The following is a 25,857-nucleotide window of genomic DNA, read 5'->3' on the forward strand; positions in this document are numbered from 1 at the left end:
AGTCATACGAAACAACTAACATATATGTATACTTTATTTTTCTGTAATATAAAAATATTTTCAGCGTGATTATGAACCTAAAGTAATATAGAATTGATTTAGAAAGGAAAACGAAAATTTACTGTTTTGTGTTTCTTGCTTCTGTATGAAAAATATCACGATTACAAATAATACCGTTTAAATATGGTATTTGAACAAGATCTCTTCTAGCTTGGACTAAACGGTACAAAACCGGACAGTCCAAAGATTCGCATTTCACATCATCCAAATAACCGACACAAGATTTACAAATCTGAAAGAAAATCTAATCAATCTCTCGGATATTAAAATACAATTTTATTTAAATATTTTGATCACTCGAATTGGGATCAAACGGTAGACGACATGTTAAAGATTGAATTTTACGTTATACCGTAGTTAGTTCAGAATGAGTACGCTCTAGCCACCTCAGCTTTTCATGTAAAACAATTATCGCTTGAGTTGGATTCTCTATGCAGTTTGTGCAAATATCATTCTGTGTTTGTCCTCCGCAAGCAGCGCATACAACTGTACTGAAAAATTGTCGTATCGTCTGCTTTTGATTGTCGATGAACAAACCGACTGTTTTGTTGGATGATTGTCTGTGGAACATTTCCCTGTACCTGAAAACAAAGGCGACGAATCAATATTTCGAACACAGCGATTATGAATATCAATATTTCGAACATCGAAACTATTTTCTAATACCATGCGTTAACATCAACCCCAATTAGGTTCAAACAACGATTAAGAGGCGGTATGATAACTTTTGTTATGTAGTATATTGAATTTGAACTCAAACCCTCATCTGAAATCACTTCCATTGGTGTTCGTACACACTGAATAAGGGGTTGATTCGGTGCACCTGCTACTATAACATAACGTACTCGTTCACCGGTACGAGGCACTGCTCGAGGATCTTTACGCATTAGTCTCCTAGTTAATTCCAACGCAGGTACGCATGCATTAGGTTTGTAACCGCGTAAACCACGAAATTCTTTCGCGAAAGTTAAATCTTGAACTGATATTTTCCTACGTAGAATTTTATCAAATTGTCTGGTAATGTACAGCTTTAACAAGGAAAGGTCCTTGGTATCGAACAAGATCTTCAATGTTTTCTCAAGTATCTGTAATGAAATATTTATCATAGTTGCTTTATATTCATATTTTATGTTTCATTTAACATACTTTTGCTGCTGCTGGACAACCATCTCTACGAATAGTTTCAATACCTTTAGCTAATAATTCTGGTTCATTTTGATCAGGAAACTCGTACATGTAACCGCAATATCTTTTTTTAGTCTAAATGCAAAACAACTTTTTAGTATTATACGTTTTAATCGTGGACCATTAATGTTGAAATCGAAGAGTATTACTTGTAATATCGATGGTTGCAAAACTTTTTCGAACTTTAGTTTCACTGGAGGCGGATTAGCTGCAGTAATTGTATCAGCCATTTCAGCTCCAATAGTAAATGCTTCTTCCTTTGATTTTCCTGGTAAAAGAATGAATAACGAATCTGTATCACCATAGACAACTTGTGCTCCCCACTTCGGTGTAGCCTCCACAATTTTGATTGCTCTTTCAAGCGTTTCTCTTCCTTTGCTAACAACGCTGTCTCCAACCTGAGAATACACGTAGTTAAAATTATTTGTGCTTTTAAAAAAGCATAAAATAATTTCATTTCTACACACAAATGTAAAATAATCACATACTTCTATGCATGGCATTCTTCCACTAAAATTAGCAGATGTATAGCCATAGGTAACATTCGCAATCAATTTAAGTCCCAATTGTTGCGAATGAAGAATACGCTGTAGTACACGATTCTCATTTCCATGGAGTTTCATAGACTGTTTTACCATTAATCGTGTGTTTAGAATTTCCGTGAGCATACGTGGCAATATTCCAAGACGTACATCTGGTTTTACAAAAGCTACGCCACATGGTGAGAAATTTATTTTGCCTTGTAAACTTTCAATAGTTCTTTTCCCTACTTTCAATGTAGTTGCTCCAAACTCAAACGGCTCATGCCTATAAAAAGATAACTAAAGCTATACATCACATATTTCGGCAGAAGTTAGACATGTTAATGTCATACTTACTGGCCAACATGTTCTAAACGACCCAAACATGTGGAGAAGCAATAATTATAAGCAATGATAATGCTTGGATATAAGCTTTGAAAATCAAGAACAACTATAGGATCGGTATAAAACATAGATTGTGGTTCCATAATAAGTGGTAGTGATTCAGGTGCCCGCATTCTAGCTCTTTGTTGCATAGATGGTGAAACAGCTATATAATTCAAAGGTTTTGCGAGTCTCAACATCATCGATTCAACACGAAACTGGGACCCTCGAGAAAAAACTTCATAAAATTGTATTCCAAATAGTCGAGCGTGTTCGCAAGTTCTTCCTGAAATGTTTTATCTAGTCAAACATGAAATATCAATATTTCTAAGCTTTCCATACTTACAATACACGTATAAATGCATAAAAATTAACAATCTGCTTTCTGTGCAACACGATTATCATTATTTACATATGTATTAGTCAAATAAATACGAACCAATGATATCTAGGTGTAAAAGTATTCTAAGCGTACCAACAACCCTTGTAACGTAATGAAAGATTACTTTCCACTGTGTCGTTACATTGCTATGCCTCCACCAATCGGTCAAATGTTGAAAAGTAGGGCACGAGATTCTTTCACGCAGCACATGATAAATAACATTTTCAAATGTGTAATTTAATAATGCTGTAAAATAATATGAATACGATGATCGATGTATAAACTTTTACACACGTGTTTCCAAAATGTATACTTTACCTATTTCATGACGCATTATCCGCCAAACATCAAGAACGATTCTACCTGGTATTTTTGCTTCGCTTAAGTTATCTTTATCCCATGCTTGATCTTTCGAAATTGGAGTAGCATTTGAAATTCTTGAAATTTGCCATGCAAGAGTAGTAAAACCTATGTGGTTAGCCCGCTGTAAAATGTAACCCCACGAATGAGATTCTATTTCCCAACCAACTAAGATGTCTGGATCACAATGCCTGAGCAATGTTATCAGGCTATTCAGTAAATCCTTTTCACTGGATACATACGATGTCAGACACGTCGCACTGGTTGAATAAACAGTTTTTATCCTTGAATCATTTATAGAAGAATTTACAACGATAGCACCTAGACAAATAAATATTCATTTTCTTCTTAGAAAGAAGTGTTTGGAACTTGCTGACAGAATATCATATTTTCGTGCATACCATGTATTATTTGTTGAGTATCCAACAATGATGGAATATCGTTGTGAATAGCATAGAATATTGCTCCGATCGAATCGTGTTCTGGATCAGGAAGAAGTTTACCACGTGTTACCGCATGTACTTCCAATGATAATATTGTCAAATATTGAGGCTGTAATAACAAACATAAAACATATTCATAATATTCATCATAAAACTATCATTTTACAAAAGATATTGTTACCGTTAATTATTTACCACTAATAGTCCTTTGGCATTTTGAAAATTTTCATCTGCAGCATTACCACTATGTCCTTTTATAGAATATTCAATCTGACCATATGAAATTCCCAAATGCTGTGTGTCATTATTTTTATATAATAACGGATTCTCAAGTATATCTCTTAAAGAAGGATTCATACTATCATTAGATCCACTTGAGCGGTGTGATGTATCAGTGCTTTGCGATTGTTCTTTTACACATTTAATATTAGCCAATGGCTTTTCATTAATCAAATCATTTGCATCAGTATTGACCTGTTCATTTGTCTTTTTTGTTTCCGAGTCCCTCTTTATTTCAGAACATTTACTACTTCGTTTTAGTGAGTACTTTTTAGCTTGCAACCAAATTTGAGTACTTCTTGAAGTAGGTGGTCGAATAAGAGGTTGGATTGTTGTCGAACAATGTCCTGTTAGAACTCTCTTTATGTCGCATGACTTTATATATAATCCAGAAGGATAAAATTCATTTATTTTCACTCTACGCCATAATTCGATACCAGTAACTTTATCTAGACTAGATTTAAAGGAAATCACATCCTCAATGTTATTATTTTTTCTTGAATATTCTTTCTGCTTTAGGAGGTCGATTTTTTTGCTAAAAAATGGTCCATTCGATTTGAAATCGTTATATATTTTCATGGTACTTATAATCCTTTCTCTTGTTGGTGAACTAAATTTTGTAGTGATTGTAGTCAGTTTGTTTCTCGCAATATTGTATGCAGAATCTAATGACAATAGGTTCAAATTCTCTGCCTCCAAATTTAATTTTTTATTAAGGAGTTGAGTATACATCATGCTGAAAATATTTTCTCCACCTTCGATATCGTCTTCATTGTATTCTTGCAGCATCTCATTTGATAAACTTCTTTTGCATAAATCTTTATCGATGTTTATCGTACTTGAGAAATTATCTTTGCCATTTGTTTTCTCATCTTTCTTTGTGCATGTTTTTAAAAAATACTTGTCATCAACCAAATTTATGGCAGGAACACTAGCAGCAGAATAAATTGTTTGCGACTTAATTATAATCTTTTCTACTGTAGATGAATGTTCAGAATAATTTTCATCGATACCATCTTTCATAGATGCAATTTCTTTATCATTTGTGTCAAGAAAACTCAGCCGTTTACGAACATCTTTGTTACATCTAGAAATAATATCTTTTGTAGGCTTTGTCGCTAGTGAATTATGTTCGGCATGGTTTAAATAAATAGACTCCTGAACATTTCCAGCACTATTCAGGATATGACTGTCTAAAACATACAGATGACATGTATAATGTAATATAAACAAATGTTAAGTGGCCATGCAACCATATCAGTTTCAAAAAATTAAAAACATTTGTTTACTTCTTTTTTTTCAACAAAATAATAGAGTTGTAATACAATGAAAACATGCAGAGATACGGGCCATAAAAAATACTAAAGAAATTTGACAATTTCTAAAAGCATCCAAAAAACAAACAGCTGATGATTTCTTGGAGGGATTAAATATCAGATTCAAGAGGAATTAAAAGTATTTTCTTTTATTCTATAAAAAAAAAATTAACTTAAAACTTCAAACTTTAAATCCATTTTTCTGGAAACTATATTTTTTAACCTGACAATCAGTAGATCTCCGAAAGTATTTATTCGATCGATATAAAATTTTATCGCATTATCCTACAGATTACGTACAAAGTAGAGTACGATGTTTATTATACTTATTCTTTAATTTTTTATATATTTTCAAAAATGAGTTTCTTTTAGAAATATTAAAATAAAGCTAAAATATTGCTTGATTTTTCTTATAAAAATATTTTCCTTTTCTTTTTACAGCATTCTTATATAAATAGAAAAATTTAGATTCATTCCATTTTATTAGACCTATATGATTGCATGTACCCTTAAATGTACCTCAGATACACATACTCATACCTTGGTCTACTTCAGAGGATGAACTACATATTTCCTCATGTAATAAATACATTTTCAATTGATTTTTGTTTTGATTTGGTGTATCAAATGTAGATTTCGTACTGCATGGTTTGTTTTTTAATGAATCTATTTTTCCAAAAGATTCTTTGGCTTTTGGAGACATTATTGTTATATTGAGGGCTGAATATTTTCTTGTAGAACATGGACTTTGCAAACGTCTTGCTTTAATTGGAGTATGATAGTGTATTTGTGGAGACCCTGAACTTGAGTTTCCAGACTCTAGTTTTCGTTTTTTTAGTGAAGTATTGACTATACACTCTTCATGCTTTAATTTTGTGCATGACTTATAAATGCAAATGCGTTCCTCTTTTCTATCGGTAGTGATATCTGAATCCAAATCAGAATCACTAGAACTGTCGACTGCATTACCATCGAACGATGGTAGTTCCACTTCCATTAAGCGATTATGAGCAATAGAATATGATTCATTATGATCACTCGTGTTTATTAAATTTGAATGATCGATTAATAGTAATGCGTGATCCGTATCATCTATATCGTATACATCTAAATCTTGATGATCCGGTTCATATTCCATAATAATTTCTGTTATCTTCCTTTCCATATTCCTACAATCACGCCCATGTTTCTCATGAAATAATATTGAATTAAATGCAATTGACTGTGAAAGAGTATGATCCAATACAATTTGACGTAACTTCTTCCTTGCATTCAATACAACGTTGGGATTAAGACAAGAAGACGTTATCACTGTTTTTTCTAACAAATCATCATGTTTCTGTATTTTAACGCAGTTTATGTATTTCGATACTGTATTTTCATTTTGAGAGGATTTTATCTGCAACTGTTTATCATTTTTATAGATCAAATCATTTGAACCATCATACTGTGGAAAATTCAACAAAGTAACATCTTCATCATCCAGTTTAGTAGATCTTCCATTTTCAATTCCAATCTCCTTATTTTCAAAATCAATTGTACTTAATTGACTAACAGTCTTGGTATTTGTATTCCATGAACTATCTAAATCTAGACTTGTAATATTTAGATCTTCAACGTCATCTTCATTATCTTCTCTAATTTCATTACTCAGCATAGAATACTGAGAAGCTAACACGCTATCATTATCAACAGAAACTTCTTCATTTGATTCTGCTAAATTGGCTAACATTTCAATTAAGTGTACATCATCTATATCCACTACAAATAAAATTATTCTTTATATAGTACCTATAAGAATATTTACTATTATAAATAAATTTATTCATTATCTATTGTTTCTACTTACAAACACTGACATCTATAGTTTTGTCCTGCGATAATGTTTGTATCGACGCATTAAATTTCTCAAAATTTAATGATTCATTGCTTAATATTATTTGCTCTTCATTCTTTTTATCTAGCAAGTTCAGTTTAAAATGATTCGACACATGCGAGGCATTAAGAGAATTACTTTCACCTTGAACTTCCAATGGGTAACGAAACGCTGACAATGTTGCCGATGTTGTTGTCATATCCGTCTTAACATAGAAATAAGTTATTTTAGATTTCTATTTAAATTCCAACTACATATTGTGTACCGACTTATCGTACCTGGGAAATAGTTTGCAATCTTCGCATTAATCTTTCTTCCTGATAAATATCATTATCGGATGGACTGTAAACTCTACTGTTCGCATTTGTATATAATAATTGTGATTCAGCTTGCTGTAAACCTTTGACATCTCTTCTATACTTTTCATTATTCCATATTGCTGCGATACCAGGATTCAAATCTAAACCATTTTCAAGTTCTTGTTTATTGAGTATTTCAGTTGCTCGTGCATCTACTTCCAATGTACATGTGCTTTGTCTAATAACAGATGAAGGAAGGTAGATCTGGGAATTATTAGAGTTCAAACAGGTTTCATTTTGAGAGTTGCTCTTGGATCCTGCTGCTATATGTTGTCTATACTTGACATCTTTTAAATTTATTAAGCTCATTCCATAGAGATTGTAATCTATCATAAATTGTAATATGAAAGGAATATGAGCTTCATGTGGTTGTAAATTTTGATTAAGTATCGCACCGTTCTATAACAATAGATTCATTATTATTCCTATGTAATATCTAATGTTAACAGATTAACTGGAAATGTAGAAATTATTTACTTGTAACAAATCAGCTGCTCGTTTAATCATAGACGGATTATAGAAATAGATTTTAAAAAATAAATGTTCCTTCTCGTGATAACCGTAGAATGGACTAAAACATATATGTTTTACACTGTATTAGTATTATAGATCAGAGCATTGATTTGGAAGTCTAAATTCATGTTTCGGTAACGAAACAAGTCCCCTTACATTCCAGAAGTTATGTGAATCTTATAGACATGTTGGGTTTTAGACATTGCTGATCCCAAAGATACATTAATTGCAGAATCCATTGCTGCAGCTAATCTGTATATAAAATTATCAATGTTCTTATCTATTGTACATGGTACATAAATATATGGAAATACACCATGTATATGGAGGCATGTTTTTAACCCTGAATAAAAAAGATAACTGTGAGATGGTTATTGTAAGATTGAATTGAAATAACACACTGTCACATTTATCCTCATAATTATTGAAAGATTCAATTGAAATAATGCTACTTACCCTTCGGAGTGGATCCAAATATTCTAATAATTGGGACATGCTTGATTTCTGTCCCACGAAAATCTGAAAATGTTATATCTAATCCAGACAGCGGAGCTGATTGGTAACTGTCTAATGTTACCAAATTAATAGAAAACATACTTAACCCCTGTAAATAGTGTTTACCAATATTTACATGATTAAAGTAAACATATGTTACGGAAAGTATTTATATTCTTGATTCTATGATAATACATTGTATTTTAGGTTAACGTTACAATTTTCATACCAAATTTTATAGACATATGATATATGTACGTTCTTTTCTCCACATATGTAAAGATTTCCATATACATCATTCGATCGCTATTTTCTACATAATACTGTGTGTATTTTTTAAACAAGACTAATCATTAAATGACCAGTATCAAATACAGACTTAATTAAGACTTCAGATAATCGTAAGTGATCCTAAGCAATTCTAATCCTAAGATTCCTAACTCTGTGTGGTTGTGGTCTGTTGTATCGTTCATGTGGTACATACATATGTGTATAATATAATAATACAATACGTACTTAAATGGTCATATACGGTATGTACATATACATATACGTAAATTGTAGCTTGTAACCTATCATTACCTTTCAATTACTAATTAACATATAGATTTTTTAAAGGAAAAATGATAAAGTTTCTATTGTATAATTGTAATGTAATTTTATTTCCTTAAATTTAATTGTTTTAAATACTTATTTGTTACATCTGCATCATTAACAATATAAATTATAGAAAAGTATGCACTTTATTTTGTGAGAACATAGAGGAGCTATACAGTGATAGTTTTACAAAACTTAGAAAAATATTGATGTACATACAATATGATTATCATATTAACATGTCTGTAAATTTTGTACAGATTACAATGGTTAGTAACATTAGGTATTTTTGTTTTCTGTCTCTCTTCTTATACAATTACTGCAATTTCTTAAATATTTTATAAAAGCAACATTATACAAAACAGTCTTCGGTTTTTGTATACAAATGTATAGATCAAATAGATTAATATATATATATATATAAAACTTTTGCATATATATAAATATATATCTGTTTTCAAATTTGAGATTCGCTTCCTTGGATCTAATTGTACAGAAAAATAGTTTTGCTTCTATATGGGATTAAATACAGGAACAACTAATTGTGTAATAATTTAAATGTGTCATGTCACAAAATTCAATTATTTTCTCCATAGAAAAGCTGATTGCATAATTGAAAAAACCTTTTCTTCTCTACAAACATGTTAAAATAATTAAAATACTTCATAAAAATGGATTGAGTTTACAATTTTTCATTTCAAGCAGGCAAGTTTAAAGAATGGTACATGAACTTTTCTCTCGAAAGGGATTAGACTTTTGAGATGAAAAACCCAACAGCAAACAATCTTCTTGCTCATGTTCGGTAATATATTTCATTATGTCTTCCACAGCTTTGCTCACTGTGATCCGTTTCAGAGCAGCTTCACGACGGAACTGCTCTGTAATTTGACGTTGTTGTTGTAGATTTGTGATCACCATATCCATAACAATTGCAGGCAATAAGAATTCCTACCAGATACCTGTAAAGTACGAGAGATTTACTTTATATTTCCTTGAATTATAAATAGTTATATATTTAGTTGAGTTATCAAAACTTGTCTGACAGGTTTTGTAATACCAACATTTGTTATTATTTATATAAGATATTATTATTACAATATATTATCAATATGCATGCGATCATATAAATTTCTTATTTGACTTTTATAATATTCAAGCACTATTTACCAGGTTAGTGATCGTAAATTAAGTAGTACGTAATTGTTATTGATTGCTATTTTTCTCGATATTTCTTACTGTTTATCAAAGTTTACAATGAGAGCCTATCCCTTAAAGCTGATTCTCATGGCAAAATATATTGTATGTATATGTGTAGACAGTGTATGCCAGCGAGAGTGAATATAGATGCATGAATCTCCGACCGCAGCTCGCTCTTTTAACGGAATAATAGGAGTAGAAATCGCTTTGCTCTGATTGGTTGACAATTCAATGCTAAGACAGGATTCACTGTAAATCGGATGCCCAGTAAAATAGTGGGGATACACGCGCTTGCTTAGAGGAGAAAAAAATGTGAAGAAGTTGATGTATCATTACAGTGGTAATCAACATTGTTACGTTGTACAGAAAGAGACATATGTGCTTATACAAAAACTCAAAGTTTTATATTCTATGGTCTACGATTTGTACATCTTGCATCTGCAGTCTTCTTTGCGCAACCATAAATGGTACGGTGCGCATGCGCGCCGAAAATGAATGTTGAAGTTGAAAGGCCGAGGTTTCGTTTCTGTCATCTGCAGAGGTGCTCTGTTGCTCTGTGATCATCTATGGTCTTTGAGTCTGTGGAGTACATGCATACTGTATATCAATTCTGAATCGCACGTGAGATCTTTCAATTTCAAGAAAAAAAATGGCTTTACATGTACCGAAGGCACCAGGCATAGCCCAAATGCTTAAAGAAGGAGCACGCGTAAGTTGTGAAAATCATTAGTAATATTTTATAATAGATAATTCGTATAACTTCGTTGCATGTTGTCAGGCCACGACGAAGTAATGTTTTTCCTTCGAAATAGAATAAACGTGACCTTTTATAGGCATAATACGTACATATTATAGCATTCATGTTACGTTAAAAAGATAATGTACTACTGGATAAACTAAACTTTTTTAGTTATTCATGTTTTCTGTTTTATTTGTTAATTCAGTTGTCTGTTACCGGTTTATAGTTTATAAGTTGTCAAGGTATATATATATATATATATATATATATATATATATATATATAGAGAGAGAGAGAGAGAGAGAGAGAGAGAACAGTTTAATATATTTTTTGTTTTTGTATTAGTATTTTTCAGGACTAGAAGAAGCTGTATATAGAAATATACAAGCTTGCCAGCTTTTTGCACAAACTGTAAGAACTGCGTATGGACCAAATGGCATGAATAAAATGGTCATTGATCATATAGAGAAATTATTTGTTACTAATGATGCAGCAACAATCATTAGTGCATTGGAGGTTGAACATCCAGCAGCTAAATTATTAGTTTTGGCATCGAAGATGCAAGAAGCAGAAGTTGGCGATGGTACAAATTTTGTTATAATCTTTGCTGGAGCACTTCTTGAAGCTGCAGAAGAATTACTTCGTTTGGTGAGATGCTTTGGTACTTATATTACGACGACTAATGTAATTATAAAATAATGTTACAACATAATTTGTTTTACAATAGGGCATCAATATATCTGAAATAGTCGAAGGGTACGAAGCATCATTGAAGAAAGCATTGGACATATTACCAACATTGGTTTGCCATGAAATACAAGATTATAGAGACAAGGAGAAAGTGAAAGTTGGAATCAAGACAGCTATTATGAGCAAACAATATGGAAACGAAGATGCGCTCGCTTCGCTTGTTACAAAAGCATGTGTATCTATCTTACCAGAAAAAACTACTTTTAACGTAGATAATGTACGCGTCTGTAAAATACTTGGTAGTGGTCTATCTAGTTCCGAAGTTGTTCAGGGAATGATATTCAAACGACAAGTAGAAGGAAACGTTATGAAAAAAGATAATGCTAAAATTGCTGTTTATACCTGTGCTGTGGATGTTATGCAAACTGAAACAAAAGGAACCGTATTGATAAAATCGGCAGACGAATTGATGAAATTTTCTCGAGGAGAGGAATCTCTGCTAGAAAGTCAAATAAAAGCAATCGTCGACAGTGGAGCTACAGTGATAGTGTCTGGAGGAAAATTTGGTGACATGGCTTTACACTATATGGAAGTATATAACTTAATGGCTGTCCGTATACCTAGCAAATTTGATCTTAGAAGATTATGTAAAAGTGTTGGGTCCACCGCACTTCCAAAATTGGTAAATATAATTTCGTTCTGTATATTTCTTTGTTTTACATGCAAACAATTCTTCTATCAATTGTCTTTGTGTTAAGGTTCCACCGTCGAAACAAGAGTTAGGATTCGCTGATTCCGTTTGCATCGATGAAATAGGAGATACCATTGTAGTAAAATTTATGATAAATGGCAAGGAGAGTCGTATTAGTACCGTGATCATTCGCGGATCTACCGACAACTACATGGATGATATCGAGAGAGCGATTGATGATGGAGTAAATACATTTAAGGGAATAACGAGGGATGGAAGATTCCTTCCTGGTGCAGGAGCTACCGAGATTGAACTAGCATCGCAACTTGTCACCTACGCGGATACTTTACCTGGTTTAGAACAATACGCAGCACGTAGATTTGCAACTGCTTTAGAAGTATTCCCGAAAACCTTAGCAGAGAACAGCGGTAGTCATGCTTCTGAATTGTTGTCGAAACTTTACGCAGCGCATAAAGAGGGCAAGAAAAATTATGGTTTCGATATTAACGTACGTGTTTTTGATCATCTCGTTTCAATATACTTCATTTTGCAGCATTCTCCGTTAATAAATGTATATTTATTTTTAGGAAAAGGGTACAGAACTTATCGATGCTGCGGAAGCTGAAATTTTAGACCTATTCTTAATGAAACAATGGGGTTTGAAATACGCCGTTGATGTTGCATGTACTGTTCTCAAAGTAGATCAGATTATAATGGCAAAACGTGCTGGAGGTCCCAAAGTACCGGGTGGCGGTATTCGCGACGACGACGAGTGATAATATATATAAAAATTCAATTCTTAACCCTTCTGTTTAAACGTATAACGTTGCATTTCCATTGGCTTTGAGTACGTTTTGCTTAAATGTTATGCGAGAAAAATATTTGTAAAAACGTTCAATATAGAGTATACTACTCTACGTAATATTATATGCTTTATATATTTTTCAATGAAAACACATACCAATTCATAAATTAAATTGAAATAGACATTTTATACTTTAACAAATATATAAATACATTCACACAATTCCGATATATTTAATAAAATCTACTAATTATATAATACTAATTTTCTTTTAATTTCCTTGTATGAAATGAACGTTCTTAATAAGAGATGAGTCCACATTGAATATGTATTTAAGGATATTTTACATATTTAACTACGTTATAGCATGTTTGAAATTGAGGTTAAGGACGGATGGTTATACATTTTTGATACTACTAGGTGTACATACCAGAATAATCAACTGCGTTTCGAAGTTTTTATTATACAATTAAGTATGTTACACAGAATTAAAGAAAAAGTGTGATTGTGAGGTTGTGTATACATTAAAGATTGAGTAGTTGATAGAGATATTAAAAAAGCAAGATATAATTCTTATCTAGCTGTATGATAGTGACTTACTATATATTTGAAAGAGATAAAGCAACTTATATAAGTATTGCTTCTACAAAATAATACTGTTTTTGTTGTACATTCACAGTTGTGAAACTTTGAAAAGAAAGTATACATCAACATGAGTCTTAAGTTTGCTAGCAACTTGTCTTTCATGTTTAACGAAACATCATCTATCAAGGAAAGATACAAATTAGCTAAAGATGCTGGTTTTAAAGCTGTGGAAAGTGGTTTCCCTCTTAACTTCCCTATTAAAGATATATTAGAGGCTAAAAGAAGTGCTGATGTGGAACAAATTCTCATAAATGTTTATACAGGTATACACAAGTTATGATTAATGTAAGGGAAAGTATTCTGAAAATGATATTCATAAAGATCTTATTAAGAAATTTTTATTGTAATAGGTGATACGTCAAAAGGAGAATTAGGATACGCTGCAATTCCTGGACAGGAAGAGAATTTCAAGAAGAGCATTAACACAACAATAGAATATGCAAAAGCATTGAACTGCAAAAAGTAACAAAATTTTATTTATACTAAGCAAAAATAATCACAATGTTCCACTATATATATTTTTGACTTCTAATTTATTTTCTGCTTAACTCCGTCAGAATTCATGTAATGTCTGGTAATGTGAATAAGCCAACATCCGCTAACGACAACGCCTACGAAAACAATCTTTTATATGCAGTCGAGAAATTTAAAACAGAAGAAATTGTGGGTCTTGTTGAACCTATTAGTAGCGCTGCTGCTCCAAATTATTACATGAATAGTTTTGAAAAAGGTATGTATGTATGATTATATGTATAATAAAAAGGTGCCTAAAATAATAATGAAGATCCTTCTATTGTTAATATAAAAGTTTTATTCAGGTTTAAACATAGTGAAGAAGATAAATAGCCCGAATTTAAAGTTACTACTCGATGTTTTTCACCTGCAACAGATTTCTGGAAGCATTACGAAAACTATTAAAGAATTAATGCCTTACATAGGTATATGTTTATTTGAAAATTTTTAAATAATCGAGTCTTAAATAAATGGTTCTTGTATAAATCATTCAATCTTTCATTTTCGTTTCTTTTATCTGCAGGCCATGTACAAATCGCTCAAGTACCAGATAGAAACGAGCCTGACACACCTGGGGAAATAAACTACAAATACGTACTTTCTATCTTAGAAATGGAAGGGTACAATGGATATGTTGGATTGGAATATCGTCCAAAATCATCTTCGGTCAAAGGATTGAGTTGGATACAGAAATATGGTTACAAATTGTAACAACATTGCATAAAATAGTACAGTTATTATTCTTGAACGTCGCATGGATAAAGAAGACAAAATATTTTACGAACTTTATCCGTGTTTCAAGATACACCATATTTTTACAATTTAATTTTCATTATAAACATTATATACATAGGAAACAAAAAATCAAGTAAACCTATTTTATATATAAATATAATTTTATGTATTGTTCTTGTAGCGATATACATTTTATTGTTCTCGTAATATTAAATAAAAGAAATGCTTTATACTAATTAATATAATATATTGTCGCATTAATTAAGTTATACTTTTTTTATTTATATACGAGACAAAAAAACAGTTCATAATGATAGTTTTAATACTTAAAATACAATTTCTTTTATATACCTCAGTTGTGTTATTCAGTAAGCTTACATAGTTTGTTCTTCACTTAATAACTGCGTGCGAAAAAATAAACATTGACTATTCCATTTCGTATCATATCGTAAGGTTTGTAAAACGGTTGTTTGTATTTTTAATTATCTTAAAAAACACAGAGACTAATATATGTTTCTAGTAAACTAGAAACTTGTCAATTGAATCCCTGCCTTATTAAAATCACACATACAAAAGAATTATCAATAAAGCATTTATAATGAAGAATAATTTCAAATAAAATAATCCGTAAATAGTTTTCGATATATGTATGCGAAATGGGAAGTAGTATTTTAATACAATTCTATGCAGTTCTTTAGCACTTTGACAATTAAACAATTATTTTAATGAATGACTATTTAATGTTCATTAAAATCTTATCTGTGTACTATACATGTTTATAACATTCACGGCAGTAATTTCTTTGAAATATAATTTACATTTATCATCACATCAATTTCTCATTTTTTACATTTTAGTGAGAAATAATTTTTTAATAGCAACTTATTAGCATTTAAAAACAAAGTCAATGTAACGTTGATGACAACTTTGCTATCGATAACATGGTATATTCCCGTTGAAAAATTTTCACAAATCATTTTGCATTTTAATTACTGTAATAATATTCTCATTAATATACCTATGTATATATGCGCGCGTATAGAATATTATGAATAAAACTATCAAACTTTGAATTTAGTAATACCTACTGCAGTCTTTGCATTAATCTTTAGCAGTTACACATTAAATCGTTTTGAGAAAATTAAATTAAGGAGCAAATTTGTAGCTTGTCAACTAGGATAATCGTTTGCCCGGCCGTAATGTTTTGTATATAGAATTTAGGCACAAGCAAATGTGATAACTGCGAAAGATTCATGTTAAAACTTTCAGAACAGTTTCTGCTACAACAAAGAGTTGTTTACAATAAAGATGAAGGAAATTTATCTGCTGTATCAAACAATTTCGGTTGTATCCACCAGAGGTTGAATTGCATCTGCGGCAAAACCTATTACAGCAGTGCTGTAAAATATTTGAAATGCGTTTAATAAAACTGAAGATGATCAATGAAAAATGTTCAAGTCTTATTAAATCAATGATTGTGATTTTAGGGACATAGAAATGTGTAATGATAATATTTTACATTTCTTTCATATAAAAAAAAGAAAAAAATAATAGCATTGAATGTTAGTGTTCAAAAACTATACAAACATAAAGGCATGCGACAATACAAAACTGAATCTGATTATGATTAGGATTTTAGGGTGTCTTATACAAATGAAATGAAATAGTTTCGAGTTTATATTAAAAATAGTATTACTAAATATTTTCAATGCCCTTTTTGTAAAGAATTTTATTGCTTTGAATTTGACTTTTATACATGTGGGAATATAATGCCTTTCAATTATGTGCACCAAAGTCATTTAAAAATCAATGTGGAAATGTTTTGGAGTACCGAGTCAGTGATAAGATAAAGACTTAGCATTATCTTATTCGAAGAGCTAAAATTGTAGATTCGTGTACCAACGTTCTATGGTTGATAGTAGATCTGAGATTTCATGTAATTACATGAGTACATAACTGTGCATTTATGCCATACTTTCGTGTGGATATGAAGCTGTGATACTGTGATTCGAATCAGTTATGTCCAAAAGATAAATATAATTTACAAAAAGCGTTATTTCGATTAAATATGCTTATTTCCTATAATGAATCAGCCATCATAATATTACAATATCTGCTTCTTGTCTTTAAAAACTACAAAAAATATAAAATTATTGTATTATGATTTGTGTCAAAATGTAATTAGAATTAGAATTAGAACGTTAAATTTAATATATGTATAAATGTGTGCATTAGACCTTTAAAGTTAATCTCATACATTGAAACATGCGTAACTAGACAAACAATAGGAAATGAAAATCATGCACAGCAATCAATTCTAAAAAAAGAAAAAAAAAGAAGAAAAATCGTGAATAAATCAAGTTTTAATTATGCAGAATTAAGTTATTCATGTTTTGTAAGTACACGACCTTTACCTTTTTCATAAATTACAGTTTCAATACACATTGGACAGTGGTATTGATAGACATGATGTCTATCGTGTACAATATTTTGTATATATCCTGTACATTGACCATTGACAGACACATAAGTGAGAAATTTAATAATATTTATTAATATATGATTCGTACAATCTTTAATAGAATTCATTAGACATAATTCTCTTATGTTTACATTAAGTACTGTAAAAATGTACATACTAAATTAGACATTAGTCTAATTTTAAATGAGGAATCACATTAAAACAGTATATGTTATTTTGTAAGAAAAATTTCTGTGATGGAAATTATATTATACTTACTTAATGTAAAAGTTCATAATAAACCGTTCAATTATTAATATTAATAATCAAGTATTTCACGCTGTTAAGAAAGTACAATTATTACAATTATTAGCTAATTCAAATTTTTAGCTAATTAATTTTTCATGTGTTCCATAAATTTATGACACGTAAAATAATAGGCCTAATTTTAATAGTAACTGCAAACTTATACCTACAATAATAATATACTTCTATTGAATCCATAGAGATAATATAGAATAAAAAGATTGTATTAATGATAACCAACATAATTATATGTCTCTTAGCTCGTGTATATAGAACATTTCAGAAACTCTGTTACAAAGTAATACTTTTTAATAATATTACCAGAACACCTTGTATAATGTTAAAAATGTTTTAGAATGATTTCTAGCTGTTGTTTCATAGGACAATAATAACAACTTACTAAGGTAAAGAAGGATGGTGTAACATTTAAGCTTGTGTGAATGTGTAGAAGTATTCACAGCACTGAACCTATAATTTTTTATGAATACAATATAGACAGAGTAACTGCAGCTAAACAAGCTTTGTATTACGAATACTGTAGCATGTACTTGGACACTGTAGGTAGTAGACTAATCGCACAGCTTCGATATAGGGATTCAGACTACACAATACCTGCTTGCGACCCATAGGGAGGTGGAGAGTCAAGCTCGGTCTCATCACCCCACTGTTGGGCAGTATGTCCCAACAGAGTATGTGTGTCTTCATTGCACAGCCGTTCAGGAAAGTTTACCCCATCGCCAAAACTGTAACCCACACCCTACCTTCTACTTGATGTTATCCCACATGTACTCAGAGATAGCGTAACTACTTGTTTTTAGTAGCACTTTTCAACTAGAAATTTCGATCATTGAACGCATAGATTCTCATAAGATCGTTTTACGATGTATAATTTAAAAAACTGCTAAGTAAAAATAGTTACGCCACTTCTAACAAGTTATCATGTATCAGCCTGTAAGAACCAGATGCACAATACCTCTTAAAATTGTAAGAAATTTTTAATCATAATTGATCAATGTACAATACGATGCATCTACCTAAAAAAAGAAAGAACACGTGCACTGTTTAAATATCAATTTAGAATTAAGCTAATATCTATGTTTAAATTGTTTCAGATAAAAAATTTAATTTTATTGAGAATGGAACAATGAATATTATATATATATATATATGAAACATATGTGTCGAATATATATACTGTACAGAATCGAAACAGGAATAACAGTATTTTTGAACACAACACAGGGATTATGTTTTTCAATGTATTGTCGCAAGTTAGGCTTATATTGACTAAAGTTTTAAGATAGTTCAAAAACATATTTTAAAAAATAAGAAAGCATATATCAGCTAACAACAGATATATCGACAAGAGGCTTAAACCGAACATACAGTTATAGTGCAGAAGTCATAATTTCGTTAGTCTTCCATTGTCACAAATACAAATATCAATGTTAGCAATAATCAAATAAAATTAATAAGTGTAATAACTACCCTTTACAATACCACTATATGTAGACTAGAAAAAAATGAAGACACAATAGAAATGAACAATCGCATGCATTTAGGAAGCAACATGTATGCATCTTCATTACTTTGGAACTCCGTGTAAGTGTAAAATAAACGAGAAACGAAAATCTTTGAAACGAGAGATGATATTCTTTTAAAAATTGAACGTATGGATCTGACGATAAGAAAAACAAAATTATGAAGAAAATGTTTCGTTTCAAATGAGTATGTACATAGACAATTTATATTACCACTCGTACGTTTAAACTATGAACTGCCTTTCAATCAATGATACTAATGAGTTCCATAGTAAAGGTTATTATAACTATTAACTGGAGATTTTACACTTCTATAATGCTGACCTGTTTCGAGTACTGCCCATGGAGTCGTAAGTATTGGGTGGGCCTTGATGTTGCGCGCGTACTGCATACGTGACACCATTTCCAAGACTAGAACACATTCAACGCACCCATCGCGATTTAACTAATTCATACAATTACTATTAGACATAGTAATGTGATAAATCAATTAAAATATTGGAAACTCTTAGTACTCTGTTAATTTTCTTTTCCTAGTTTGATGTCAAACGAAACAAGATGTTCATTTTTACATATAATTTTGATTTTGAAGGCAGTTTATAAATTTGTATATGATATTTACAGAACAATGACATTGTTTTAACATTTGACTTTACCATTTTCTTCATTTCATATCTTATCTGTGAAATGAAAACTTATTTGTGAAGTTGTACTACACATCTACACAGATCAGTGCATACATAGAAAAAAAATACAATATGTTGAATAACACTACAGGCTCAATATATCTTCATAAGAGGTTCTAACTTTCTACACATGATCGTATTTAGTATTGGAAAATTCAAATTTGTTCTGAAACACTCAATATCTAACATCCATCACTTTATACTAGATTCTACTTTGTATATAAATGATTTATCGAAAGTACAAAAGAAGAATGTATGTATGAAAGTTACATAGTACAAGGAGCCAAACGTTTCGAAGTGCACAGGGTGTTTCCTTTAACGCGACGCACGATTTTTCATCCACTTGCAGCCTGTCTGACAAAATAACATTTAGAACAAAAGTTGCAGGGTATGGAGTGTACAATAGGGACGTCGAGATTCGGGATTTTAAAACACATGTGTCCCTCAGGAAACCATGTAACTTTCGTTCTAAACAGTTTTTCGTCGAACGAGTAATTCCCGTGTTATATGAAGTCGTCATGTTACGAGACTCACCCTGTATATACATATATGTTTTTTTATGTATACAGATGTATATATATATATATATATATATATATATATATATATATATATATATATATATATATATATACAATCCATATTTATTATATAATGAATACATTATCATGTAGGAAACAAACATAAATTGTAAGTACTGAAAGTAGCGCATTAATTTTTCATATTGTGCAAATGGTTCACAGTTTAATCTTAAAAATTCTATAAATATCATTCTAATGAAAACACTGTATCATAAAATACAACATTGATATCACGATCGAAGAACATACCTAGTAAAAACAGGAAGGAACCACAGTCTAGGATTATCGCCAAACACTTCTTGAAAATTTTTATATTTTCCAAGACTAAAACCATCTTTGTCCTTTCCTGTGCGGAACATGGGTGGAGTAAATGCCTCTGCAAATATATCATTAGAAACAATCTAAATATTGTCGTATGTCGTATGTAAGATATGCAAATTATTTTTTTATATTCAGAAATCTTTAGTTACCTAATGTTGATCTGTTACGTAAAACCAGATAACAATGGTACAGGAAAAGAGAATTTAGGCTAACTGTGAACATCAATGCCACAAAGAATAAGAAGAAGAGTTGAAATCTACTCATTCCTTCCAATTCTCCCTATAGAAGAAATGCTTGTATCATAATGGGAATGAAATCCCAACTTGAAATACATTACAGATTTAAGTTGTTTGTATAAAAGTTCCTTTTTGTACTTACTTTGCAAAAACGTATAAAATACTGTAAAGATGTAGCCGTAATGAATAAAGAATAAAGAAAAGCATATGCCAGAAACAACATGAAGAACTTGTAGTTATGAAAGCCTACACAGTTGTTTACCCATGGACAATGGTGATCCATTTTTAAAACACATGTCCTGCACACATTGCAATGGTGTGCTCGATCAGGCTTAATCAACTGACATTTCTCGCAGAAACGTATTACTAGAAAAGAAATATTTGTAATGCATTAACAATGAATTACATGTTCGTGCAACGGCACAACCATTGATTCTAAGTAGATAGTATATACAGAATAAGTTTGGTTAAGGCTATGTACTGAATATACCTCCTTTGATGGTAAGATTTGTGACTGGAAGATCTTGTGCAAATCTTTCTAAAATTTGTCTGCGCGCTTCCTCTGTTTCGGCTTGTTGAAATTTTTCCATTTCTATATCTGGTATTCTAAACTGTATATAACATTATATTTATTATTGTAGTTATGTTTGTATAACAGAAGCTATCAGAGAATTAAAATTTTACCTTATCTGGTACTATTAGTAAATCTGTAAATACAGTTTGCCAGTAAGACCACAGAAACATTAAAAATACGGCATGATAAAAAATCAGGTAAAACGCTGTCAACAAACAAACATAACATAATTTATTATTTCATCCGCACAACTTTTTATTCGCGTAAAAACAAGATTATTATCCATTTATACTAATTAAAATTGACATACCTTTTTGAACATAATTATCTATTGTATCTAAAAGAAGATAAAAATAATTAATAGCAATATATATGCAATATAAAATATAATATACGCACAGAATTATATAAATCTAAAAATGTATTAAAAACAAGTAGTCTAAACATTATCTCCAATAGAATCTATTATATTTCTCTCGTATGATAAACAGTTTTTACTCTGCTTAACAAACAGAACTAGTAGAAGACTACACAATCGCATTTCTAACACTTTCTTTTTGTATAAAAGATTTAAATACCTAATAAAAATTACTTTCAATAGTTAGTCGTCGCATTTCTTTTTTTGCGAACAAATTGAAAAATTCGTATATTTATGTCAGAAATTTTTATTAATTAAACATACATAATATGTTTGCTAGCTATGTATGAATTTGGATGTAAATCTAAACGTAAAATACTGTTTAATCAGTTTCATCTTTAATCATTGGAATGTGTATGTAATACGTATCAATCGAACAACATGATATTCGATCGAGGGAAGTTCTAGTGTAGAGTTCACTCCGAGTCGAAAAACTTTTCTTTCCGAGAGCATCGGCTTTATACATATATTATTCGTTGTAAACAAAGAACAAGATATAACATAAATTTGTTGAAGAAGACAGCCACTTTCATTATAATAAAGGAAATTTAACTGTTATTAAACATTGAATGATAGAATATCGTGTGGAACGTTAGAATTCAAGGGATAATACTTACAAAAACATAATTCCACCACATAAGCGTAATAAGACCATACGATAACCGTCAAAATGAAAATAACTGGTATACAGGTGACGGTCTTCATAAACCACCAACAAGACCCGTCCTGCTTTCCCATGCTGTCAACCGTCTTGCAGATATGCATTTGTGCACGAAATTATTTCCCGTTTACGTATACATTATTTTTTTTATAATCAACACCGTGCACCGTCGCGGACACCTTGCACGAAAGGCGTACATGTAATCCGACATCCGATCAGAGTGCAAGCATGAATGCGGGAGTGCGAGCCATTGTACACTGATTCACTTGATTCGTTTTACCCTAGAAATTTCTTTAAAATCCCCAGGACGGCTCGAAGTTCTCACTGTACGTATGTAATGTAGAGCTGCGCCTTCGCAAGATAGTGAATCAAAACTAATTAATTTAAGAATTTCAGCATACATATACATATATATGTATGTGTACAATACTTATTATGTACTTGATACTAATTGTAAACGACAGATCAAAACTTCCCCCCCCTTTCCATCAAAATTTACACAATTCAAATAAACCGCCACATCACTAGGCAACGACTTTAGAATAGGCGTTCGTTCGTTTTACATACATATTATAAAATTATATATTTTATATTTCCAAAGTCTTCAATTTGTTAGTTTCATATACGATTATATTGGGAAACGAATTTTAATCACTAAAGAAACAATTGTATTAAAGAACGAGCTTTCGAAAAGGGGTTTATTACACTAAAGTGTTATTATTCGTGGTAAAAAGTTTATTGTTATACTAGTTTACAAATGCACGAAATTTGTGTTTCAGTTGTAAACAGTTGCCTAAAAATTTAATAGTTTTTAATCTTGATTGCTATAGTCACATATATTATTTTATTATATGTAAAATATTTACAGGAATCATTAAATAGAATACTTTGCTACCTCAACTTCTTTCATTTCCGGTTTAAGTATAGAACGAACGTAGCAAGTGCTAAAACAATTCTGTGAATTTTCATTTGGAAATATAGCGTTCAAAACATTGATAAAAATGAATATATCTTGACAAAATATAGAATTTAAATGACGTTCATATTTGAAATTAACTGTATTCATCGATGAAATCGATGTTAAAGATTACACATTTATGATTTTCACATGTAATACTGAAAGAAATCTAATAAATTAGTCATTACACTCAGTATGCTCTAAATACGTATGTAATTCCAAGGTTCTAATGTTTATTATTCAAATATTTGTTTTTAGAAATTAAAAGTTTTCCAAGTTTTACGAAGGGAGTCCCCTATGTTTTCTTTTAATTCTTGCATAGGGACCAATATCTGGGTCCATAACAAAATCATATAATACTGACGTCCACGAATCGTGGTGTGGTAAATTATCATAAAATTCGGAAGCTATTTTTTTTACCTGGAACAAACCCAAAATGGATATAAAATTCAAGGAATGTTTTTCATTAAACATATTTTCAATTAATCATTTTGCAACAAATAAGAACATATTTGCCTCTGGTAATCTTGAACCAGGAACAGCTGGAAAATCATGGTGTTCATTATGATATCCAACATTAAATGTAATCCAATTTAATGGACCATAGTAACTGTACGTCTCGAAGCCTTTCCTGTACATGTAATGTTCCGATATGAAATGACCAGCTACAGGATGTAGACCCATTGCCAATGCTGATCCAGAAAGTAAATATACTAAGGCTTTTCCACCTGTATGATTTATTATGAACTTTTACTGTACTGGTTAAATTTTATTTAAAAATAGATTCTATGCTTACCAAATAAATACCATATTGCCCCATCGAACACGAGCTGTATCACTAAATTAATGTATTCCAGATCTGTAGGCAATAATGGGTAAACAACGAGTGGTCTAAATGCATAAAAAAATGGCTGTAAAAGTACCCAACAGAATTTTCCAAATGTTGTACAAAATAACTTGGCTTCCACTAATGTTGGCAAATCAGTATCTAATACTTCATCTCCTTGATACTATAAATAACATTATTAGATTAATTATTAACTTAACATTTACATCATTATAAATAGCACGCGTGTCGCTTTTATACTCACACGGTGGTGTATAAGATGATACTTCTTAAAACTAACAGAAATTGGTATACCTATAGGTAAATTTGCAAAATATCCAAATAATCTATTTGCCATAGGTCTACAATGCCCAAAGGCAAGATTATGTGCTATTTCATGTATTGCTGAAATATAATTATATATATTAAGGATGTACAAAGTAGAAAGTTTAGATACTTTTTACAAAAAATGATATTACATTTAATTTACAACGATGTATAATGATTAAAGCTTACATATATCTTAGAAATGTGCATACTATTTCCTTAACAAGCTATACTAGTAGTAGTCACAAGGTACAATCGCCGCTGATTAGATTAGCGATGCTCGTATTAACTTAGGTGAAACATATACATACCTAACATCAAAGAATGATTAATTACTCCTCCAAAACAATATGCCACTAGAAAGATCATTGGATAATTTGAATCCTTTATAAAATACAAGGATACGAATTGAATTAAAACCAATCCTGTGACTATCCATTTGAACATAGGATCATATCCAAACAGTTTTTTTATTTGTGGATATTTTTCTAAAATAAAATGAGAATAATTGTTATCATATATTATTGTCGTTTATCTCGTATGCAAGTAAAGTTAATTGAATCATACAAACGCGTACTTTTATATATTATTATCGAGACGAAGATAAGTACAATTTACGATAAAAGTGTCAAATATAATCATTTTTCACGTACCCAAAATTATTTTGCGACGCGATGCATGCGGCTCTTCCGTGTAAACCCATTCGAAATCGGTTCTTGAAACGTGTTGACCCATTCTGCAACGTATCCCTAAACTTTATTTAATTTTTGCTTAGTAGTGACAAAAATCAAAACCAATTTATAATATACATTTATGTTACTTACATTAATGCTAGCAACCACTAGCAACTATGCCAAAACTGAGAATCTTTCATTACCCGGCGAATTCGTCAATCTGAATCTGAATGTACATATATATGTATTAATCACCGCAAGTTCAGATTACAGCACGATACGTGTCAAGTGGCGTACATATGTATGCATTGTACTATGTACATATTGTATAAGGTGCATTTATGTATGTGTATATATATATATATATACATTTATGTATGTAAAATTTAAATAATAATTTATATTATAAAAATTTGGTCGCTTTATTTTAACGGACGTCTAAAAATATAATAATCTTTCTTCCTAGTTTCTACTTGTATTGCTCTGTACATACTCCTGCACG

General features: G+C 30.8%; 6 protein-coding genes across 14 annotated transcripts; 2 read left to right on the forward strand and 4 right to left on the reverse strand.

Annotated features, from left to right (window-relative positions):
• Positions 1–16: 16 nt before the first annotated feature.
• On the reverse strand, positions 17–8,753 carry DNApol-zeta (DNA polymerase zeta catalytic subunit). Of its 4 annotated transcripts, XM_076521945.1 has the most exons (18): positions 8,403–8,753; positions 8,135–8,282; positions 7,835–8,021; positions 7,643–7,736; positions 7,085–7,564; positions 6,780–7,011; positions 5,471–6,691; positions 3,531–4,807; positions 3,294–3,444; positions 2,851–3,213; positions 2,590–2,778; positions 2,124–2,436; positions 1,734–2,052; positions 1,395–1,643; positions 1,207–1,320; positions 727–1,145; positions 413–641; positions 17–292 (listed from the first exon to the last, which is right to left on the reverse strand). In XM_076521945.1, exons 2-18 carry the CDS (start codon positions 8,271–8,273, stop codon positions 119–121), a joined length of 6,150 nt encoding a protein of 2,049 aa, XP_076378060.1. In that variant the 5' UTR covers positions 8,274–8,282; positions 8,403–8,753; the 3' UTR covers positions 17–118. The 4 variants fall into 4 exon arrangements, 3 of the variants coding, with proteins under 3 accessions (XP_076378060.1, XP_076378061.1, XP_076378062.1); XM_076521946.1 differs by lacking the exon at positions 8,403–8,753 and having other exon boundaries at positions 7,835–7,930; positions 8,135–8,271; XR_013033431.1 differs by having other exon boundaries at positions 98–292; positions 906–1,145; positions 8,135–8,753.
• A 144-nt stretch (positions 8,754–8,897) lies between these two features.
• Positions 8,898–10,087, reverse strand: Ggamma1 (guanine nucleotide-binding protein subunit gamma-1). 2 transcript variants are annotated; one of them, XM_033482614.2, is made up of 2 exons: positions 9,938–10,087; positions 8,898–9,729 (listed from the first exon to the last, which is right to left on the reverse strand). In XM_033482614.2, the coding sequence occupies exon 2, from the start codon at positions 9,692–9,694 to the stop codon at positions 9,482–9,484; it is 213 nt and encodes a 70-aa protein (XP_033338505.1). In that variant the 5' UTR covers positions 9,695–9,729; positions 9,938–10,087; the 3' UTR covers positions 8,898–9,481. The 2 variants fall into 2 exon arrangements, with proteins under 2 accessions (XP_033338505.1, XP_076378129.1); XM_076522014.1 differs by having other exon boundaries at positions 9,832–10,073.
• A 333-nt stretch (positions 10,088–10,420) lies between these two features.
• Positions 10,421–13,152, forward strand: CCT8 (chaperonin containing TCP1 subunit 8). Its single transcript, XM_033482612.2, has 5 exons — positions 10,421–10,676; positions 11,052–11,354; positions 11,434–12,078; positions 12,155–12,595; positions 12,675–13,152. Exons 1-5 carry the CDS (start codon positions 10,617–10,619, stop codon positions 12,861–12,863), a joined length of 1,638 nt encoding a protein of 545 aa, XP_033338503.1. The 5' UTR covers positions 10,421–10,616; the 3' UTR covers positions 12,864–13,152.
• An 82-nt stretch (positions 13,153–13,234) lies between these two features.
• Gip (hydroxypyruvate isomerase-like protein Gip) lies at positions 13,235–15,030 on the forward strand. Of its 2 annotated transcripts, none has more exons than XM_033482613.2 (6): positions 13,235–13,365; positions 13,572–13,800; positions 13,888–13,999; positions 14,095–14,267; positions 14,356–14,475; positions 14,574–15,030. In XM_033482613.2, exons 2-6 carry the CDS (start codon positions 13,605–13,607, stop codon positions 14,759–14,761), a joined length of 789 nt encoding a protein of 262 aa, XP_033338504.1. In that variant the 5' UTR covers positions 13,235–13,365; positions 13,572–13,604; the 3' UTR covers positions 14,762–15,030. The 2 variants fall into 2 exon arrangements, with proteins under 2 accessions (XP_033338504.1, XP_076378124.1); XM_076522009.1 differs by having other exon boundaries at positions 13,282–13,404.
• Positions 15,031–17,316: 2,286 nt separating this feature from the next.
• LOC117227407 (palmitoyltransferase ZDHHC2) lies at positions 17,317–22,846 on the reverse strand. 2 transcript variants are annotated; one of them, XM_033482602.2, is made up of 9 exons: positions 22,527–22,846; positions 21,802–21,828; positions 21,602–21,696; positions 21,408–21,528; positions 21,060–21,283; positions 20,831–20,960; positions 20,610–20,736; positions 19,418–19,504; positions 17,317–18,295 (listed from the first exon to the last, which is right to left on the reverse strand). In XM_033482602.2, the coding sequence occupies exons 1-9, from the start codon at positions 22,672–22,674 to the stop codon at positions 18,154–18,156; spliced, it is 1,101 nt and encodes a 366-aa protein (XP_033338493.1). In that variant the 5' UTR covers positions 22,675–22,846; the 3' UTR covers positions 17,317–18,153. The 2 variants fall into 2 exon arrangements, with proteins under 2 accessions (XP_033338493.1, XP_033338494.1); XM_033482603.2 differs by lacking the exon at positions 19,418–19,504 and having other exon boundaries at positions 22,527–22,845.
• Positions 22,847–23,284: 438 nt separating this feature from the next.
• ifc (delta4-sphingolipid-FADS-like protein ifc) lies at positions 23,285–25,854 on the reverse strand. Of its 3 annotated transcripts, none has more exons than XM_033482606.2 (7): positions 25,506–25,854; positions 25,335–25,417; positions 24,993–25,169; positions 24,620–24,759; positions 24,325–24,538; positions 24,045–24,256; positions 23,285–23,948 (listed from the first exon to the last, which is right to left on the reverse strand). In XM_033482606.2, the coding sequence occupies exons 2-7, from the start codon at positions 25,414–25,416 to the stop codon at positions 23,808–23,810; spliced, it is 966 nt and encodes a 321-aa protein (XP_033338497.2). In that variant the 5' UTR covers position 25,417; positions 25,506–25,854; the 3' UTR covers positions 23,285–23,807. The 3 variants fall into 3 exon arrangements, with proteins under 3 accessions (XP_033338497.2, XP_033338496.2, XP_033338495.2); XM_033482605.2 differs by having other exon boundaries at positions 25,335–25,430; XM_033482604.2 differs by having other exon boundaries at positions 25,335–25,435.
• Positions 25,855–25,857: the final 3 nt, after the last annotated feature.

Source organism: Megalopta genalis, chromosome 5 (assembly GCF_051020955.1).
Source record: "Megalopta genalis isolate 19385.01 chromosome 5, iyMegGena1_principal, whole genome shotgun sequence".
In the NCBI taxonomy this organism is placed as follows: Eukaryota; Metazoa; Arthropoda; class Insecta; order Hymenoptera; family Halictidae; genus Megalopta; species Megalopta genalis.

Coding starts and splice junctions, on each gene's coding strand:
- DNApol-zeta (XM_076521945.1), bottom strand. CDS start 8,273: ATGTTTTCTATTAATTTGGTAACATTAGACAGTTACCAATCAGCTCCG. Junction 7,737..7,834: donor ATTCACATAACTTCTGGAAT/GTAAGGGGACTT, acceptor TATATGTTTTAG/TCCATTCTACGGTTATCACG. Junction 4,808..5,470: donor ATCCTCTGAAGTAGACCAAG/GTATGAGTATGT, acceptor TGTATGTTTTAG/ACAGTCATATCCTGAATAGT.
- Ggamma1 (XM_033482614.2), bottom strand. CDS start 9,694: ATGGATATGGTGATCACAAATCTACAACAACAACGTCAAATTACAGAG.
- CCT8 (XM_033482612.2), top strand. CDS start 10,617: ATGGCTTTACATGTACCGAAGGCACCAGGCATAGCCCAAATGCTTAAA. Junction 10,677..11,051: donor TGCTTAAAGAAGGAGCACGC/GTAAGTTGTGAA, acceptor TTTTTGTATTAG/TATTTTTCAGGACTAGAAGA. Junction 12,079..12,154: donor CCACCGCACTTCCAAAATTG/GTAAATATAATT, acceptor CTTTGTGTTAAG/GTTCCACCGTCGAAACAAGA.
- Gip (XM_033482613.2), top strand. CDS start 13,605: ATGAGTCTTAAGTTTGCTAGCAACTTGTCTTTCATGTTTAACGAAACA. Junction 14,000..14,094: donor AAAGCATTGAACTGCAAAAA/GTAACAAAATTT, acceptor TAACTCCGTCAG/AATTCATGTAATGTCTGGTA. Junction 14,268..14,355: donor CATGAATAGTTTTGAAAAAG/GTATGTATGTAT, acceptor AGTTTTATTCAG/GTTTAAACATAGTGAAGAAG.
- LOC117227407 (XM_033482602.2), bottom strand. CDS start 22,674: ATGCATATCTGCAAGACGGTTGACAGCATGGGAAAGCAGGACGGGTCT. Junction 21,529..21,601: donor TACTAATAGTACCAGATAAG/GTAAAATTTTAA, acceptor TGTTATATACAG/TTTAGAATACCAGATATAGA. Junction 20,737..20,830: donor ACGTAACAGATCAACATTAG/GTAACTAAAGAT, acceptor ATATATTTGCAG/AGGCATTTACTCCACCCATG.
- ifc (XM_033482606.2), bottom strand. CDS start 25,416: ATGGGTCAACACGTTTCAAGAACCGATTTCGAATGGGTTTACACGGAA. Junction 24,760..24,992: donor TAATCATTCTTTGATGTTAG/GTATGTATATGT, acceptor ATTATATTTCAG/CAATACATGAAATAGCACAT. Junction 23,949..24,044: donor CTGGTTCAAGATTACCAGAG/GCAAATATGTTC, acceptor GGTTTGTTCCAG/GTAAAAAAAATAGCTTCCGA.